This window comes from Idiotropiscis lumnitzeri, chromosome 8 (genome assembly GCF_059441095.1).
Source record: "Idiotropiscis lumnitzeri isolate Australia: NSW breed Sydney's pygmy pipehorse chromosome 8, RoL_Ilum_1.0, whole genome shotgun sequence".
Classification (NCBI taxonomy): domain Eukaryota; kingdom Metazoa; phylum Chordata; class Actinopteri; order Syngnathiformes; family Syngnathidae; genus Idiotropiscis; species Idiotropiscis lumnitzeri.
The window spans coordinates 8,335,928-8,352,834 of NC_142398.1; the positions used below are offsets into that span (position 1 = coordinate 8,335,928).

Genomic DNA, 16,907 nt, shown 5'->3' on the forward strand with positions numbered 1-16,907 from the left:
CAGATGTTGTTCTTGTTGTAGTCCAATGATCTATAACCAGGGTTGACACACCACTTAACCAATGAATTAATTACTGTCTGAATTAATCAATTCGGGTCATGAACTAGATCCCTTCAATACCGCTAAGTCATCTCACAAGACATGAAGACAATTGTATGCGTCCATCTTTGTAGAATTTAGAGTGGAATCAGGTAGAACACTGACTGGGAACAGGAGTTCAGAACATTTGCAGATTCACCCATTCCATTCAAATCATCCCAAAAAAAAGCCAACAACTTACACACACACACACACACACACACACACGCACACCCCCGCGCGCACATGCGCATTTTTACACACAGAGCCAAAGATAAATGGAAAGGAAGAGAGGTTTGACTGATTCCCGTTTACATGCGCTAATCCAGATTAGTGGTAGGTTCGATATGAAGTGCTGACTGTGTGCGTGTGTATGTGTGTTCAAGAGTAAACATTTAAAAATATACCAATAATGCATATTTTTATTTGTTTTTTTTTGTGGGGGGGGGGGTATTTTTGAAAAACCCGCCATGCACTATAGCCGCAAAACGTGAAGCTCAAAGTGGCGAGGAAACACTGTACTCCAAATTTATTTACTCTTGAATTAATACTCAAAATTATTAACTTTTTTCTGATATTGGAATTATCCATGCAGCCAATATCTTAGTCGCCTCTCCTCAGATAGCTTTGGGCAGAAGGCGGCGTACACCTTGAAGTGGTTGCCAGCAAAATATTAGAATTGTATTCTATAAATGCGTTTTCACAAATTTTCACCTGATTATCTATATCTAAATTATTTCAACTTTATTATCGTAATTAAGATTCAGATTCTTCAGATTCTCTCTCTTACTTGTCATTTTAAAATTTTAAATTTTTCCCTCTAATACTGTGCTTCAAAATTATTTTAATAATGCCCCCCACCCCTCAAACATGACCTCGCATACCATATTTTTTCCACATATAGTCTTCAACATGCTTCATCTTCTTTCCCCTTCTCTGTCCTTGCGCACTTTGATGATTCTCAATCTGTCTTTTTAACGCAGCGCACGTGTGTGCCGGCGTCAATCGGCAGCCGCTGTATGTGCGCAAATCATAAAAATATGACCTATTGTGCCCCCCCCCACACACGCCCTCGCCTCTTATATAAGACTTCCAGATGTTTCACATTGGCGACGCCGTTCCTCTCGTCCCTTCTTTTCTTGTCTGGCATCATTCCGCCTGTCCTGCTCACATCTGCCAGGGTTGGTTTGTCTCGGCGCTTTTAAAACATTTACAGCATGCTCATGCATTATTTAGTCGGCCAAAATAGACAGAGCCGGTCTACTCAGCGTGCACTTTTGTTGACTTGTGTTTTGTGTGTAGCATTCAAGGAACAAAGTGAGAGCGTGGGCTGGGAAAAGAATTGCTATAGATGAGCTCTGATAGCAACATTTGTCCGTAAAAGATGGGATGAATATTTGAATGAAAAACAAAAGTTCAATCCAGATGCGAGTCGTCAGGTCGCCAAACATCAAATGATGAACTGTTTTGTTTTATCTTGGACTTTTCCTGTGACAGTTAATCACTCCCAGTTTAGAACCAAAATAAATATCAAAGAAAGAATTACACTTTGTGTATTTAAAACAACTATAGCTTAGCCTATCAGTCTGTTACCTTAATAGTAATGCTAATTAGCGGCTATGCTACATTGAGAAATAAGAGAAATAAATCTAACACAAACGGCATAACATGTACACGAATATATCATCATATTCATATATTTTATCTTTTGCGTACAACAACTAATATTAGCGCTGTACTGATGAGCTGAGAGAGGAGTTGAGACATTATCATGAACTCCACTTGTGTTCGAGGACGGTAATGTGATTGGCTGCTGCATCCAGGCAGGTGTGCATGCTGCAGCCAATCATATTGCACCTGTAGGATTCATAACGAAAAGTAAAGAAAAAGGCACAACTTTCAATTGATGCTCTGCGAAAAACGTTTTAATTTATATTCATTTATGTCGTTTATTGTATGCTTTTCTAAGGTATAATATTATGGCGTGCTTTTAATGAAGGTCAGGGGTGAACAGGAGTCTGGTGCACCCTGAACTGGGCGCCATTTCGATAACTCTTGTCCAGACCATTGATGGTAGAAATGCGGAACAGCCTGGTCAGAGGAGGTTTTGTGACCTGACGAGCTCTCATCCAAAACTGTATAAAAAATGATTTGTCAGCAATTCCCCACTCTTGATTACCAAAGCTTTCGTGTGAGATTAAAGCCACAAATCGACACGCATCTGGATGATAGAAATAATCCCTTTGTTGTCTTTGCTGATGACAACAGTGCCGCTAATCCGCACGCAACACAGCAACAGTTGCGTCAGCACAAATTTTCAACCCAGAAGCAGTGTGACAGTGCAGGGTACAACGATTGCATTCCTTCAGCAGGGCAACCTACCAAGCGTACCGTCCAGGTTATTGACACAAAACTTAATAAAAATGCTTCCCAATCACACAATCAGTTTGAAATTGTAATAACACCATTCACCACCAGATGGCAACCATGAGTCGTTACACTCCCAGAAGAACATAGAGATGCTGTCCGCCATGACTGCTTCTGTGACATTTTGGACTCACTCAAGTTTATGGTGACTCAACATGGAGAAGTACTAACCAGGATGTTACCATTTGACACAAATCACAGTTTCATGTTCACAATGTGCAGTTTAAATTTAACGTTAATTATGACAAACATTCAAAGAAATGATAATGATTAATGATCTAATGAAGGAAAAAATAGAAACGTAAACGACAGCAAAAGTGCATTAAGTTGCTCATTCCTGGTGTAGATCTGCTGCTACATTTTTTTAAAAAACACCATTCAAAGGTTTCCTTTGCTAATCTGGATCAGTTATGTTCTTTTTCTAACCATAAACAGAATTTATTTGTACCTTGGGGGTTAGATTGTGACTCGTGAAGCTTACGTCACAAAAATATCTTGGCTGGATGATACCATATTGCATTGGAGTATTTTATGAGATTGACTGGCGGTAATGCTTCTCTTGCCAAAAGTCAGCTGGGAAAAATTCCAGCTCACTCTCAATCCAAATGAGGACAATCGCGATTAAAAAGATAAATGGGTGCGTGGATTGATGAAAATACAGCGCAATAACATAATCTGCCTCGCCACAGTTTATCATTTTGTGCAATACAGAAGCACACAAGACAAGTCAATGCTACTTTGGCCTACTTCTGGCACTGCTACTTACACACACACACACACACACACCCCTACACACCCCCACCATGGATTTAAATGGTAGCTGCTGCTGCCATTCAACGTGTCACAGCGGAGTAATTCGCCATGAGGGCCGCAGGGGCTCGGATTTCCGGGACTGGTGCCGAAATACCCTCAAGACCTTTCGCTTGGTTTCTGTGGCTGACGTGAATGCTCACTCCATGGCCACATTACGCACACACGCACGCATGCCCCATTTCCACCAAACACTGTTTCAGTTTGAGGCGGAATGCAACTTCTTCAGATTTCTTTGGAGGAAATGTTCAAGGGCAGCAAAAAAAAAAAAAAAAGCTGATGAATTAATTCCTTTTATTTATTTTTTTTATTAGGGAAGGCATGACTACATGTAAATGACATTGGAAAATAAGAAAGAATGTTTATACATAGCCCTAGGGTAAAAAAAAAAAAGTTTGATTGTGACCACAATATGGCCCAATCATATTGCATACAAAATGCTAATTTGTGGGCATGAATTATGCACACCGAATACAAATTAATAATGATGTAATTCCAGGACAGCTGGCTAAGTAAATGAAGCGTACGTTCTCTAGGAACAGTACTAAAGGGGAAATCACGTATTACAGTTTCAAGCACCATTTGTATCCATTTAGGATGTTTTGTGTGTGTCATCACAATTTTGTGGCAACAATTTTGTTCTAGTGCATTTTTTGCAATTTCAATGTCATTTGAGGGGCACCGTACTGTGACACGATAAATCATTTGTCATTTAGAAGATGAGAGTGCATCGTATTGTTCTATTTTATAATCTTATTTGAATTTGATCTGGGGCTTCCATTGTTAATCGGACGGCGGTATGACACAGTGTAGTAAAGGCTGTGTGAGCTAAACATGACATTAAAAGTCCTGTAAAAGCATTTGCTTCAGGCCAATGCGAGTGTGTGTGTGTGAAACTGTTCTTTCGCATAGCTTCCTTCACTCTGTCTGCTGTTTTATGTTGTGTTGATGCAGGAAGACGCAGAGAGTTTTTTTTTCTCTTTGCAGACGCCTCGTGCTGTCTGGGACTTGGTTAATCTGCCACCGAGGACGGCCGCGACATCTGGCGTGCACGTTTGCCGCGTTTGTATGTTTGTGGCATTACAGGGATTTGTAGGGTGACCAACACACACACACACACACGTGTGCAGTCAGTCAACATTTTCCTCATGAGTTTATGCTGTCAACAGAGAGTGTCTTGTCTATGCAAAATAATGACGATAAAATGCCAAATACTATGGAAAAACTGGTGGTTTGAAGATGATAAAACTATGTAACATACCACACAAAGAGTAGTTAGTGAACTAAAATTGTGCAAAATACTTTATTTATTAAAAATGTAAAGTATGAAACAAAATCTTAATATTTTTTATATTTGTCATCAGTTGCTTTTTTTTTATAACAAAACTGTCTTATTATTTTTATTTAATTTATTTAATTTAATTTATAAAATTACATAATACTACACAAAATTGAGTTGGTCTGAAAAAAAAAAATACGACATAGAAAACCTGCCAAAACTCCCCAAGATTCTACACAAAACCTAGTTTGTTTGAAAAATTACAAAATTAAAAAAAAAATCTAAATAAAATACACAAACCACTACATAATAACTAGTTATAGTAAAACAAAATACAAACGGAGTAAAATTACACAATTGTTTAAAATACAACAATAAAAAGAGGGATTTTTCACTTTGTTAAAAAAATATATACATTGCACAAAACTGTGTCATTTAAAACCACAAAATAATGAAATAAAAAAAATAGCTGGTTAAAAAGGTGCTACAAACTACTACACAAAAACGAATTACTTTGAAAAGCTTAACTGCCTGTCCTCATTAATGTCCCGGATGAGTTGCAGCCTTACTCCAGGCTGACTTTGGGCACAGCCTGGACTGGTTGCGAGCCAATCACAAGGCACATAAAGACAATCAACCAATCCTATTCGCACCCACGGACAATTTAGACCATTACGACAATGTTGATTGGCGAGCTCATGGAATTAATTTGCTTGCACTGGGACAAACTGGGAGTGACCCACCAGATCCAGAAGATGGAACCACGGTGAAAAAAGCCTGCAGTGTGTGGCATTCGTCTCTCACTTTGCAATGTGCTTCAATGCCACCTACAGGACTGGGGTGGAACTGCATGACCCTTCAATTTATGATTTGCATCAGATTTGCTTCAAATCATTTGGCCAAACTCCTGCTGGGTGGGAGTCACGTGGCGCCACAACGTCCCTTTTGGAAACTAGACTGACACCTGAGAGTCTGCCCATGCCGTGTTACCGTGGCGACCTCTGTCACTCAACCTAGGCGTGTCTGAAGAGTGTCTCACACATGCACACACTTTTAGAATACCATTACATGGTCCATACACTGAGTCATTGCCACCTGTGTGAGTGTGAAAAAAAAGCGGGCACCGCAAATAGAAGCAGTCTGGACGGCGCTGAAAATAAACCTGCACAATTCCAAAGCAGAAGACAACAAAGGGGCGCAGTGGGAGATATTCACTTTACTGGACCGCCTCCTCACTAATGTACAGTCATCGTGCCGGCCTTTGATGGGACCGGGTGGATTAGATTTTGACTTTGAATGTAGAATACCAACAGTGCATATGACTTAGTCAAAACTGTTTTCAGTGACTTCAGTAGTGCTGTAGCGTGGGCATGTATGGCTGCTTATTGATGATGAGATGTCTGACAAAAGCAAAAGGAAACATTTTGAAGTGCTTCGGGTTTTATGTGTTCATATTCTGAACTCATTGGATGGCACTTCACAGTGCTGATGAACAATGACCCGGACAATTAGAATGCTCAGCAAAGGCATTTCTCCAGTTGAAGACAAAACTAACGGGAAAATGCCCCAAAAACAAGCAGGAACTGAAGAAAGTTGCAATAGGTGACTAGAATGACCAGGGATGAAATCCAACGTCCGGTGAAGTTTATGCGCCGCAGAATTCAAGCTGTAGTTGACTGCATGAAATGATTTGCAAATGAATATTTAAACGTGAATGTTCGTGATGGTTGAATTGTCCCAATACTTTTAATCCCTTCAAAAGTGGGAGGTAAATAACTGAAGTGACTGTTAATTGCTGCTATTCTTCCCTCTCTCGCAATTCTACTCATTTCAGTACCTAACCAAAATGTCCGGAAGCAGCTTAGTGGTAAAAACAGATTTTAGAAATGAAGTTTCAATCCAATCGCATTTTACAGGATAGCTGATCAAAATGGCTGACAGCTGTGTGCAGTCAAAGACAAAATGGACGTGTTTATTTCAGCACGCAAACCACCAGTTTTGAGCGATTCTTCAGCCAAACAATAACAACGTATAATTATCACAGTTGTGAATGCAGTTCAAATTTTCAGTGACCTCACTTTTAAGGGCAAACAACATTCCGGTCAGATTCTTAGCGAATACTGGAGCAAGATGGTCGAAGTAGCCGCGTTTTAAGAATGGACCGCTGACAGTCCAACCAATGAGTTTATTTACGCACTCATGCTAGCTCTCTGTTCAGCTGTTATTCCTCAATGCCAGAACAAACCACAGAGAATAAATAAAGATCCATGCCCGCCTGCTGCCCGCTGTCGGCATCCTGAGAGTTGACGCGACTTTAGCAGAACTAAATGTCCAAAATATAACCAGTCGGGGTTTTTGCTCGCATTCTTGCTCTTGTTGGCTTCAACCTGTGGAAGTGGAGAATCGAACAGCGTGACATTTTTGATTTTGTGGAGGTGATCACATGAGCTCACGTTTGATGGCAATAAATCTAAAGTATTCCACAGAATGCTTTTATACTTTCACAGATTGAAGTGGACAAGAGTATTAATGTGCATTTGCATTTTAGTGGCGATCGGTCATCATTTTATACAACAGAACTGTCAATTCGAGCAATATTACTTAGCTTGCCTCCCTGCTGTGACCTAGACGCTAAAATCGAAAAAAAAACTACAAGCTGCACTCCAAAAGGGAGCATGCCAGTTTGTCGTAAATCTCAATGCAAAAAAAAAAATTTAAATCACTTCAGTCTTTTGGCAGGGACATTTTAGTACGGATGTCATTTTTACATGCGAACCCATTATATAAGTGGCCATGTTATGTTTTATACAACCGTAAAAACAATGCACTTTTTGGCACGTTAAACTCTGCAGTTTGAGGAAGCCATTAATGCCGCAAGTACCACCAGAGAAGTGTACCAACTAAGATTAGATTGTCAGTGTTGGTATCTTCCACAACCGACATCACAGACTACGCAAATGCGAATGCAACGAGGGAATGCTGTTAATATTTGAAACAAAACAAAATAGGTCATGCTTTTACGATTATGATTCACCACTTGGCTTTTTAAATATATATTTATAAAACCACGAATAAAAGCGGATGATGCACTTGATAATCTCATCCCATCACCATCATGATCATCGAATGCTGCTGGTGCGTGAACGTTGGCCCGGTTTCATCACCATGGCAACGACCGTGGAACAAGGGGGCGTTCCTCATGGCATGGAATAAACACGCAGTTTAAAAAAACAAAACAATCTAGAGTCCTTTTAATCGGCGGGGGAGTCGTTTTCATTAGATAATTGAGTGTTGGGATGGCAACTTTTCGTGCTGTAACCCGATACATACACTCACCCTCCCCACGGAACAGGTGACGGTGCACCGGTGCAGTGGGTATTTATTTATATCTACTATCAGGCCCAAGTCTCCCACCCGCGTCCCCAAACCACCACCCGACTTCGAGTCCCTCAGCAACGGCTCGTGTTGAGTCCGCTTACCTCGATCCATTTCTGCGCCTCCAGGCAGGCGGGCTCTGGACGGCTCGCCTCCGCCGACTCCGGCCGGACGTCGCGACCCGCAGGCGGGCTAGCCATCGCCGGGCAGGCCGATCCGTGCGTGGGACCCTCGGTGGTGGACGGTCGTGGAGCGGAGTGTTGTGATGCGGCTCTTGCCAATGTTCTCTTGCACTACGCGTGGACGGTACTTGGGAGTCAGCAGCTTCCCGCGACGACCCACCCCAAAATGAGAATGCTTGTTCTACGTAGGTGGCGTGCGCGCACGGCGATGGTGGAGGCTGTCCTCCGTCAATAGCGCTGCGGTCGCGCGCACGAGGAGGCGGGAACGCGCTCGCGGGAATCCGTCCTGTACAAGGGGCCGTTCCAGTCTCGTTATTTCATGTCACTTTCATAGTTAATACCTTGGAGTAAATGAAAGGAAACATTTCATGCAGTGAAGTGATGACATCCTAGTACCCGACCAAGATACCCGCAGTAAAACGGCATCAGCTGAATTTGCCTACTGAAAATTAAAAAGTAGAGTAGCCCTTATTCGCTGGGGGCGAGAACCGGGCCAAGCTTTGAATAACGGCTATCCGCGTATAACTCCCTTATAAAATTAACATGAAAAAATTACCCACCAAAATTGAAAAAAAAAAATGAACTTTGCATGTAAAACGGCTGGCTCCATAAAATTTTGCAGAAGCCTGTTTCATGAGATTTAAAAAAAAAAAAATTTTGTTGACCAAAATAGACAGCAATGTCCGAATTTTACTTCATCCATTTTCTAAGCCACTTTTCACGAGAATCGTGGGGTTACTGGAGCCCATGCCAGGCATCTTCGGGCAGTAGGCAGGGTACACCCTGAACTTGTTGCCAGCCTATCACAGGGGACACAAGACGAACACCCATCCGCGCTCGTACTCATACCTGGGGATAATTCAGAGGGTTAAATCAACCCATCATGCATGTCTTTTGGAATGCGGGAGGAAAAAGGAGTACCCGGAGAAAACCACACAGGTATGGGGAAAACATGCAAACTCCACACAGGAAGGCTGGTGCTGGAATCAATCCTGCAACCATTGCACTGTGAGGCCATCATGCTAACCAGTCATCCACCATGCTGCCCAATTTTTACTCAACCTTTTTCACCATTATTTTTATTCTATTAACAGTGGAGAGGCAACAATTCTGTTTAAGTGTACGTGGAACACTTTGGGCACCTCATTTAAATTTATTTCTTTGTGTGTTGTGATTAAGGGTCATTATAAAAACAAAAAGCTAATGGTCACCTACAATATCACATTACATTTTCCAAGACCTTTCAACAGCATATTTAAGGATTAGCTGTCATTTTAAGGATAACCAAATCCTTAATTTTAAAATCCTGATTGAAGATTGCTCAATGCATGCAATTCTAACGCAAGTGTATGTTCACCATTTATGTAATCACTTGCACCACCATCACACGTCAAAAGCACTTTATTTGTGTCAGTAACAGCCACACCATCAGTGAAATAAACACTGCAACACACGCACACAACTGTGCAAAGTAAAGCAAACCAACTAAATTGTACATTTCAAATTGAGTCCACTATGTGAACAAATGCATTCTAAAAGCTACACTGAGCCTGTGAGGAACATCAGATCAACCGATTAGCAGCAAGAGGCATCTAAACAGTCCAAAAGTTTGTTTTTTTTCCTTTTCACCCAGCTCCTAGTTGCATTCTCGTTGGTCCGCAAAGCATTCAAGCATAACAAAAACGTACAAAGAGACAAGTGCTTGTTCAAAAACAAAAAACAAAAGAAAATGCAGTGGGAATCATTTGTTCACATCTAAGGAGAAGATTGGTTTCTGATCATCTTGTGCTAAAAGTTCACAATATGGAGTGTATAGCCTACAGTATGTGTGCGTGTGTGTTGAGTGAACACAATACTTGCTTGAAAGGGCCCACAAAATGTTGATAAATGTGTTTGTGGTCTACATTGTGTCCCGGTAGGTTATTTAACCACGACACAGAGCCACGGCAGAGAAGCGAACTTCACCTAGTCCTCGCTCCACAAAGCCCTGGCACACTTTGGCAGCATCCTGGATGTAAATTGGTTAGGGGGAAAACAAAAAGGGTAAAAAGGTTAGAAGGAATTTAAGTACAGTGGTACCGTGACTTGAAGAGTTTTGAGATCTGAGCCCTTGCTTGTTTGATTTTTTTGTCTTGGTTGTAAGCATTACATGATAATATTGAACTACACATGCAACAGAAGGGGAAAAAAAATAAAATAAAAAATCAAGTCTAAGTGCTTCCTTTAAGGGACAGGTGTCAAACTCCGGTCCTGGAGGGCCGCTTTCCATCTCTGCAACACATCTGATTCAAATGAGCAGGATACTTATCAGGCTTTTTTCAGAGCTTGCTGATGAGCTGTTCATTTGAATCAGGTGTGTTGCAGCCGGGAGAGATGGAAAGCATGCAGGAAAGCGAAAGTTAGACACCTACCTTTTAAGGTGTTAGTGGCCATTCCCTGTTGAAGTTGACTGTAAACAAACTATTACATATTGTGTATTAAACCAAACCACATAACTTGCGCAAGTTTGCTTGTAAAATATGGAGAGGTGATTTTATAAGAATTAGTTTGAGTGGCCTTATGCATGGAAAGTAACTTATAACATTAGTTCAATATGTTATACCAGTATGTTTTATACAGTAAAATACTGTAAGGTTATATTTGTATAAAAAAAAGTGTTCCAACAACTTAAGGCAAGTTCAATTTTAAGCGCAAGTCAAGTCAAAAATTCCTTACAATGTTTTATGGAGCCCCAGTAGTCTAACAGCGGCATTCTGATCAATATAGCGTTTGTGTAACATGAATTGTGCAAAAAAATCCCCGTACATTTATATCTATCTCAGGAAGACTACTACTTTGCCACTTGCAGGTGACTGAAAATGTCTCGGCTTATGAATGTCAAATGGCCAAACTCAGAAAAGAAGTGAGCCTTGATTAGTTGCTACCCTAGCAACATTGGTGTCATTTTCTGTTGACAGTTAGTGGCAAAATGGCCATGCCTTGATATGGATCTAAAGATTGATTTAGCAGACTTTTGTGCCAATTAAGGCCTCGTTTTTAGATTTATGGCTTTACTGCTTTTTAAGACTCCAAGGATCCATGGGAACCATCTCCTAGTGTGTGTTTTAGGACTTTGCTGGAAGGTTCCATTCCAAATTTAGTGTCATTTGGAAAAAGACATTTCAATTCTGTACCGTTACGAGGGTCTCATCTTTGGTGGCGCCGTGGTTCAGGGGGCCGTTCATCTTCCCATCTTAACAGCAAAAGAGAAAGTCAAAACATTATAAATACAAATCAGAATGTGGCTTTTCCTCAAAAGTGATCTGCTTTGTCTAGAATTTATTTCTTAAACAGCTTTACAGATGCCGCGTCTACCCTGTAAGCAGTGCATGTAGCAGTGAAGACATCTACCGCCAGCAGAGGACGCTATATGAGGAAATTCAGAGGATTAAAAAGCTAAATTTCCCCTCACCGAATTCAAGGAGCTGTCCATTCACATTGACAAAGGCAATGAAGTGGAAGTTGACCTTATCTGCTTCAGGCTGTGGAAATTTTCAAAGTGCATACTTTTATCCATTCCTCAATGTTTATTACTGAAAAAAATGCTATGCCCAAGTCAACTTACCCTACATTGTCCCTGTGCAGCAACCTCATTGTGAGCATCATGGATTGCCTGGACAAAACATATTGCCATTAAAATAAACAATTTACAATTACACAAATCAAGGCTAATATTAAAATTATTTTGGAACACAGAACTATCTGGAAACGGGACTCAGTGGTGGTCTGTGGTTCCCCCAAGTGGACATTAACGACATAAACATGAACAGACTCACAGTTTACACTAAGTACTATCGTACTGGGGGAAAAAAATAACACTGTACTGAGGTTTCCGGGTGATGATGACCAAAATTTAAATGCAGTAAGTGGCAGACTCCAACAAAAAAAAAAGAAAAGAAAAAAAATAGCTAAAAAGCATATTTTATATTTTCAGGCACACTAAACTATACTTAAATACTTGTGCTGTCAAGTGATTAATCAAAATTGTCAACTACTATTTTTTATGAAGCTTGTAACATATTTACTTACATAATATCTTGGAATTGATGCAAAAATCACTAAATATGAAGTATATTTAATTCAAAGACTGTTTTAATAGCTTTCTTGACAGGCATTTTTCTTTGAAACATTTCTCAAAACTGCCCACAAGCGCCACACTCCAGCAGTGTTGGTTTGCAAGACCCAGTGGTAACTTGAACAGTGTTTTGTTCTGAGACTTGCTAATGATGTACAGCTAATATGGCACAATATTTGCAAAGTAGGCAAATTATTTTTTAAGTAACTCAAGCTGAGTTAATTGAGTTAAAATCTTTAACCGAGTTCAAATGTTTTGGATTAATCACCTGAGTTAATGCTTTAATTCTGACAGCCCTATTAAATACAGAACAAAAATTTTACATTTTAATGTGTTGCACATGAAAAAAAATTCTTAGAAACGAGCAGTTCATGAAGAAAAGCAAATGCATTTAACTTAAATGCAACTAAATTATACTGCACATGTAAAGATGTCATGTGCTGGATTAAAAAAAATGTTTTTCAATATGCTACATGCATAGCTTCGTTCATACATGATCCTCACCTTGCTCTTGTCCAGATGTTTGGCACGGTCATCAGCAGACATCTTGGCAGTTTCATCCAGAAACTTCTTCAACACGGAAGCACTCTCTGAGAAAAGAAGAGGTTTTATTATTTTTTTTAAGATGCCTTAAACTCAAAAAGTGCAGGTCATTTCCGATAGCAATGTGGCGTTAACAGTGCTGTTTTTGTGTGTGTTCCAGTGTCTAATAAAATCCACAAAGTTACCAAAGGTGAGTTTGCTTTGGTTGTTTCCCAACGCGTGCAGCAGGGCAATGGTTCCGCAGGAATTGGTGGCAGTCTGCTTCAGGAAGTAAGCGTCCGAGCCCCGCATCACTTTGTCTGCCTGTTTTTGTCTGAAAGAGTCATGCTGAGACAAAACAGAAAAAAAAAACGCTTTAAGACAATGGCATTGAAAAAAAAAATTCCTTCGCTGAAGAATGTTTTATGCTTAAAAAAATTTGAAAAAATTAAATTAAATTTAAAAAAAAAGGCCTTTTGCATGACAAACTGCGGCTTCACCTTTTCAGGTGGCATTATCTTGCAGTTCGGATTGAAGCCAATTAAGTAAATCTATCAATCAGTCACTTGTCCTTATTATCCACAAACAGTTGACTGTCACTCTAATGCATTTAAACAATGTAAAAATTTCTTAAAAGATTAAGTTAAAAACAGAACTCTGACTTATTTATTTTGTGAAGTTGTCATAGTGAACATTTAAAATACAAAGTCCAAATGTTCACAGTAAGTTATCAGTGATTTATATTGCACTGTTATTTTTTTAGCCGAACTGTGACTTCAACATGTGCTTAAAATAGAGACTATCAGATCAATTCCTTGCACAACTTGCATAAATTAAGATTTACTTTGTTTAGAATGCCAGGTCTATAAAATGACAATCAACAAACTTCTTTTCTATATTAATTCGTACAAGTTTAAGGTACACAATTTTTCATTTAAAATTAAAAAAAAAAAAGACACCCGAGTTACAACTGCTGTAAATGTTTAGAGTACATAAAATTGACAAACCAGCGATTTTGGCTGATGTCCGAAGAGCCATGATCAGCCGGACAATAAATCAGTTGGGCCCAAATAATAAATTTGATTGTAACTCTGGTTTATTTAAAAAAGAAATGCATGAAAAGAGGACCTTGCAATTCTAAAAAAATGCAAGGTTAAAAAAAAAAAATCCTAATATGGTAAAATGAGTTTGAAATGAAATGCAAGTGTTTTAGCAATGCTATTTGGGGGTTAACACGGGGTTTAGAGCATAGGTGTCAAACTCTGGCCTGCAGTGTAATTATATTTGGCCCGCGAGCCGATACCAAATGACTACTAGACCATTTTACATTCTTTATGATAATAGTAACACTTTTTTTGCTAATCCAAGACATGGGCTTGAATGGTTGATTTGTTTTATTTAAAAAAAAATAAACATTGAAATTTTATTAAATAAATGTATGTCATTGCTTTTTTTTTTATTTGATTTTGCTATCTGGACTATTAAATTAAATATTTTATAGAAATAACTGTTGCTTGTTCCATATTCAATGTTAAAGCAAATCTTGTTTGGGTCCATATTAAAAGGTTCATTTGTTCAATGCTGGCTCGTGGCTTAGTTCAAGTTTTACTTTTCGGCCCACTGTGTATTTGAGTTCGACACCCCGGGTCTAGAGTAACAAAACATTGAGGGGGCGGAGAGTTCATTCATTGTTGGTATCCAGGCATGGTCCCAAAGCCCCCTTTTGGTCCCTACATCAACTGATGACTCATCAGGATTACAATCAGCATCCGCCACCTCTGCAAGCTCAGCATCACCACACCCGAGGCCTGGATGGATCACTGCCACACCCCAACAAAGCCCCCACCCCCCGGATCCCCCCCCCCTCCCGCAAAAATATTTTCCAGTCTACAGCTCATGTCTTCAATGATTTACCTCTTTAGTGATGGGGAAGAGCAGCATGAGGGCACAACACGGCTTAGGGACAGCGGACAGCTGCTCGGCCTCCAAGCCGAGGACGTCCACGAAGCGCCAGCCTTCCCCCACGCCGACTTTAGTCATCAACTGGCGACAAGAAAGAGTGAAAATGAAGTTTAACAGCCATGCATAGGCGAGATGAGCTGCTTAGTGGGGAGATGCTAGTGGTCCAGACAGGCCACACCCATCATTAGCCGGGAAGCTAACGGTGCCACGAGGGAGGATGCCATCTATTCACACTTTATAAAACCTTCATTATTAAACATATTCATAACACAAAACTGTCGTACTGGCGTTGTACCGTCGATGAACGGGTCCATTGTTGATGAATAGACGCCTTGTGAGCTCTTGTCCAAACTTACCGGACCTTTAAATGCCGTGACTCAGCGTCTATTTTTTTTATTTTATTTTATTTTTTTCCCCCCAAGTCGAGTTACCCACCTTGTTCAGCACCTGTAAGCACATGCACATAAAAATAAACAAATTATTCTAGTGTCGTCTTTAATGAATCAACTAAAGGTGGTCTCGGTTATTTGAATTCACCTCAGGGTTGATTTCCATCGGAGTCCACTCCATGTTGGCAAAGTTTAATAGATGTTAAATTTGAGAATAACTTTTTGATTTTCCAGCGTCGACAGATTCGGTTGTATTTATAGGACTCGGGTTGTACCATTCAAGTGATTTCTCGAGGGGTGGGATGACACCAACTGTCTGGTTTATCTGGACCGTGGTCGTCAATGATTGATTTGATTTTCCATTTTATTGCATTTACTTTATGTTAAGAAGCTGATTGACAGAAGAAATGGGCGATTGTATAATTTGGGACAAGCAAGGCAAGATTAGGCTGGTCAAGCGGCATTGCTTTCTAGAAAGGTGAGACGTACCAATCAAAACCAATCACAAAACGGCTTGAAACAGCTGGTTTGACACATTAGAATACTGTATTCAGACTCAATAAAAGTTAAACGTAGTCTCTCAAACTATTACGTGAGTAATAATAGGTAAGTATTGGGGACATTTTATACAGTAACTGGTGGGTAATTTATGATTTTTTTTTTTAAAATCCAAGCAAGAATGTCAAATCGGATTATTGTCGAAACAACAGACAATAGATCCACCCATCCATTCATTATCTGTTCCGCTTCGTGGGTCGCAGGCGTGCTGGAGCCTATCCCAACTATTTGTGGACAGTCGGCGGGGGTACACCCTGAACCGGTTGCCAGCCAATCGCAGGGCAACAGCAATGCAATGAGATTTTATTTTAAATCCATACATGTCACACTTTTCAATACTGCCATTTCCAACACAATAAATGAGAAAAAAAAGTTACATTATACAAAAGATTTCTTCTTCTTAAACCAAAAAGTTCATGAACAGAAAAAATAAATCCATGATTACTTGTTTTATATTGGGAGGGAAGCTAAAGTATACCGTACCGCTCAGAGTCATAGGATGAGGCGTAACAGAAGAAGAGCCACTGCAGTTTAGTTTTGGTCTGTGTTTCTTTTGGTCTTTGGATATTATGTTTGGAAGCAGATATGGAAAATCGACTATTTCAATTTTAAAAGAGAAACACTTTAATTTAAATACAGCTTGATTATCTAGTCTTTTGTCTGGCTCGAGTAAAGAAAAGAAAAAAAGTGTTTGATTTTAAAATTGTATTCATAAAACGAAAATAGGACATAGCATGAGACACAAATAGAAATATGGTGCATGTATTTGTTTTAGATTCCTGCAAGTTGTCTGTGACAATATTTCTCTTACTAACTAGGAGATGGCAATATGTACTGTTCCACCTCCAGCCTAATTCCACAAACATGAACTACACTTGGAGAAAATGGTTGGTACCCCTCTGATAAACAAATAATAATAATAATAATAATAATAATAATAATAATAATAAAGCAGCGTTGTTTTCTGGGCGAAAGGAGCGTTGCCCTAGTAAAAGCTTTTTGCCAAAATTCCCTAACTTCGTGTTGCAGTATCATAAAGACCAAAACGATCTTCCCACCAACTATGAGGTGTATCTGGTTAGGCACTAGCATTTCCTTTCCTCCACCAGTACGGTAAAAATACATTCATCGATGTATTTAGGCTTGGACAATTGTCAAATGTGACAAATCTTGAGAAGAAATTCTTATTTGGATCAAGTTTCAGCAGCTTT

At 39.7% G+C, this 16,907-nt stretch overlaps 2 protein-coding genes across 3 annotated transcripts in view; both read right to left on the minus strand.

The window, feature by feature from the left end:
• The window catches only part of LOC148331938 (LIM and calponin homology domains-containing protein 1-like), a 34,242-nt gene extending 25,854 nt beyond the window's left edge, over positions 1–8,388 (minus strand). Inside the window, exon 1 of the mRNA XM_088302735.1 lies at positions 8,074–8,388. Within this exon, the coding sequence (XP_088158861.1) occupies positions 8,074–8,169 (96 nt within the window). The 5' untranslated portion in view covers positions 8,170–8,388. The remainder of the gene's footprint in view (positions 1–8,073) is intronic.
• Positions 8,389–9,536: 1,148 nt separating this feature from the next.
• On the minus strand, positions 9,537–15,334 carry uchl1 (ubiquitin carboxyl-terminal esterase L1 (ubiquitin thiolesterase)). 2 transcript variants are annotated; one of them, XM_088303620.1, is made up of 9 exons: positions 15,287–15,334; positions 15,185–15,196; positions 14,702–14,830; positions 12,994–13,135; positions 12,770–12,855; positions 11,756–11,803; positions 11,603–11,672; positions 11,325–11,383; positions 9,537–10,159 (listed from the first exon to the last, which is right to left on the minus strand). In XM_088303620.1, the coding sequence occupies exons 1-9, from the start codon at positions 15,317–15,319 to the stop codon at positions 10,076–10,078; spliced, it is 663 nt and encodes a 220-aa protein (XP_088159746.1). In that variant the 5' UTR covers positions 15,320–15,334; the 3' UTR covers positions 9,537–10,075. The 2 variants fall into 2 exon arrangements, with proteins under 2 accessions (XP_088159746.1, XP_088159747.1); XM_088303621.1 differs by lacking the exons at positions 15,185–15,196; positions 15,287–15,334 and adding an exon at positions 15,034–15,078.
• Positions 15,335–16,907: the final 1,573 nt, after the last annotated feature.

Bases quoted from the DNA above. Each gene is read 5' to 3' on its own strand.
- uchl1 (XM_088303620.1), bottom strand. From the start codon at position 15,319: ATGGAGTGGACTCCGATGGAAATCAACCCTGAG. The intron at 13,136-14,701 runs GTAAATCATTGA...GTTTTGTCTCAG, and splicing joins TCTTCCCCATCACTAAAGAG to CATGACTCTTTCAGACAAAA. The intron at 11,384-11,602 runs GTGAGGGGAAAT...TTTGCTGTTAAG, and splicing joins TGGACAGCTCCTTGAATTCG to ATGGGAAGATGAACGGCCCC.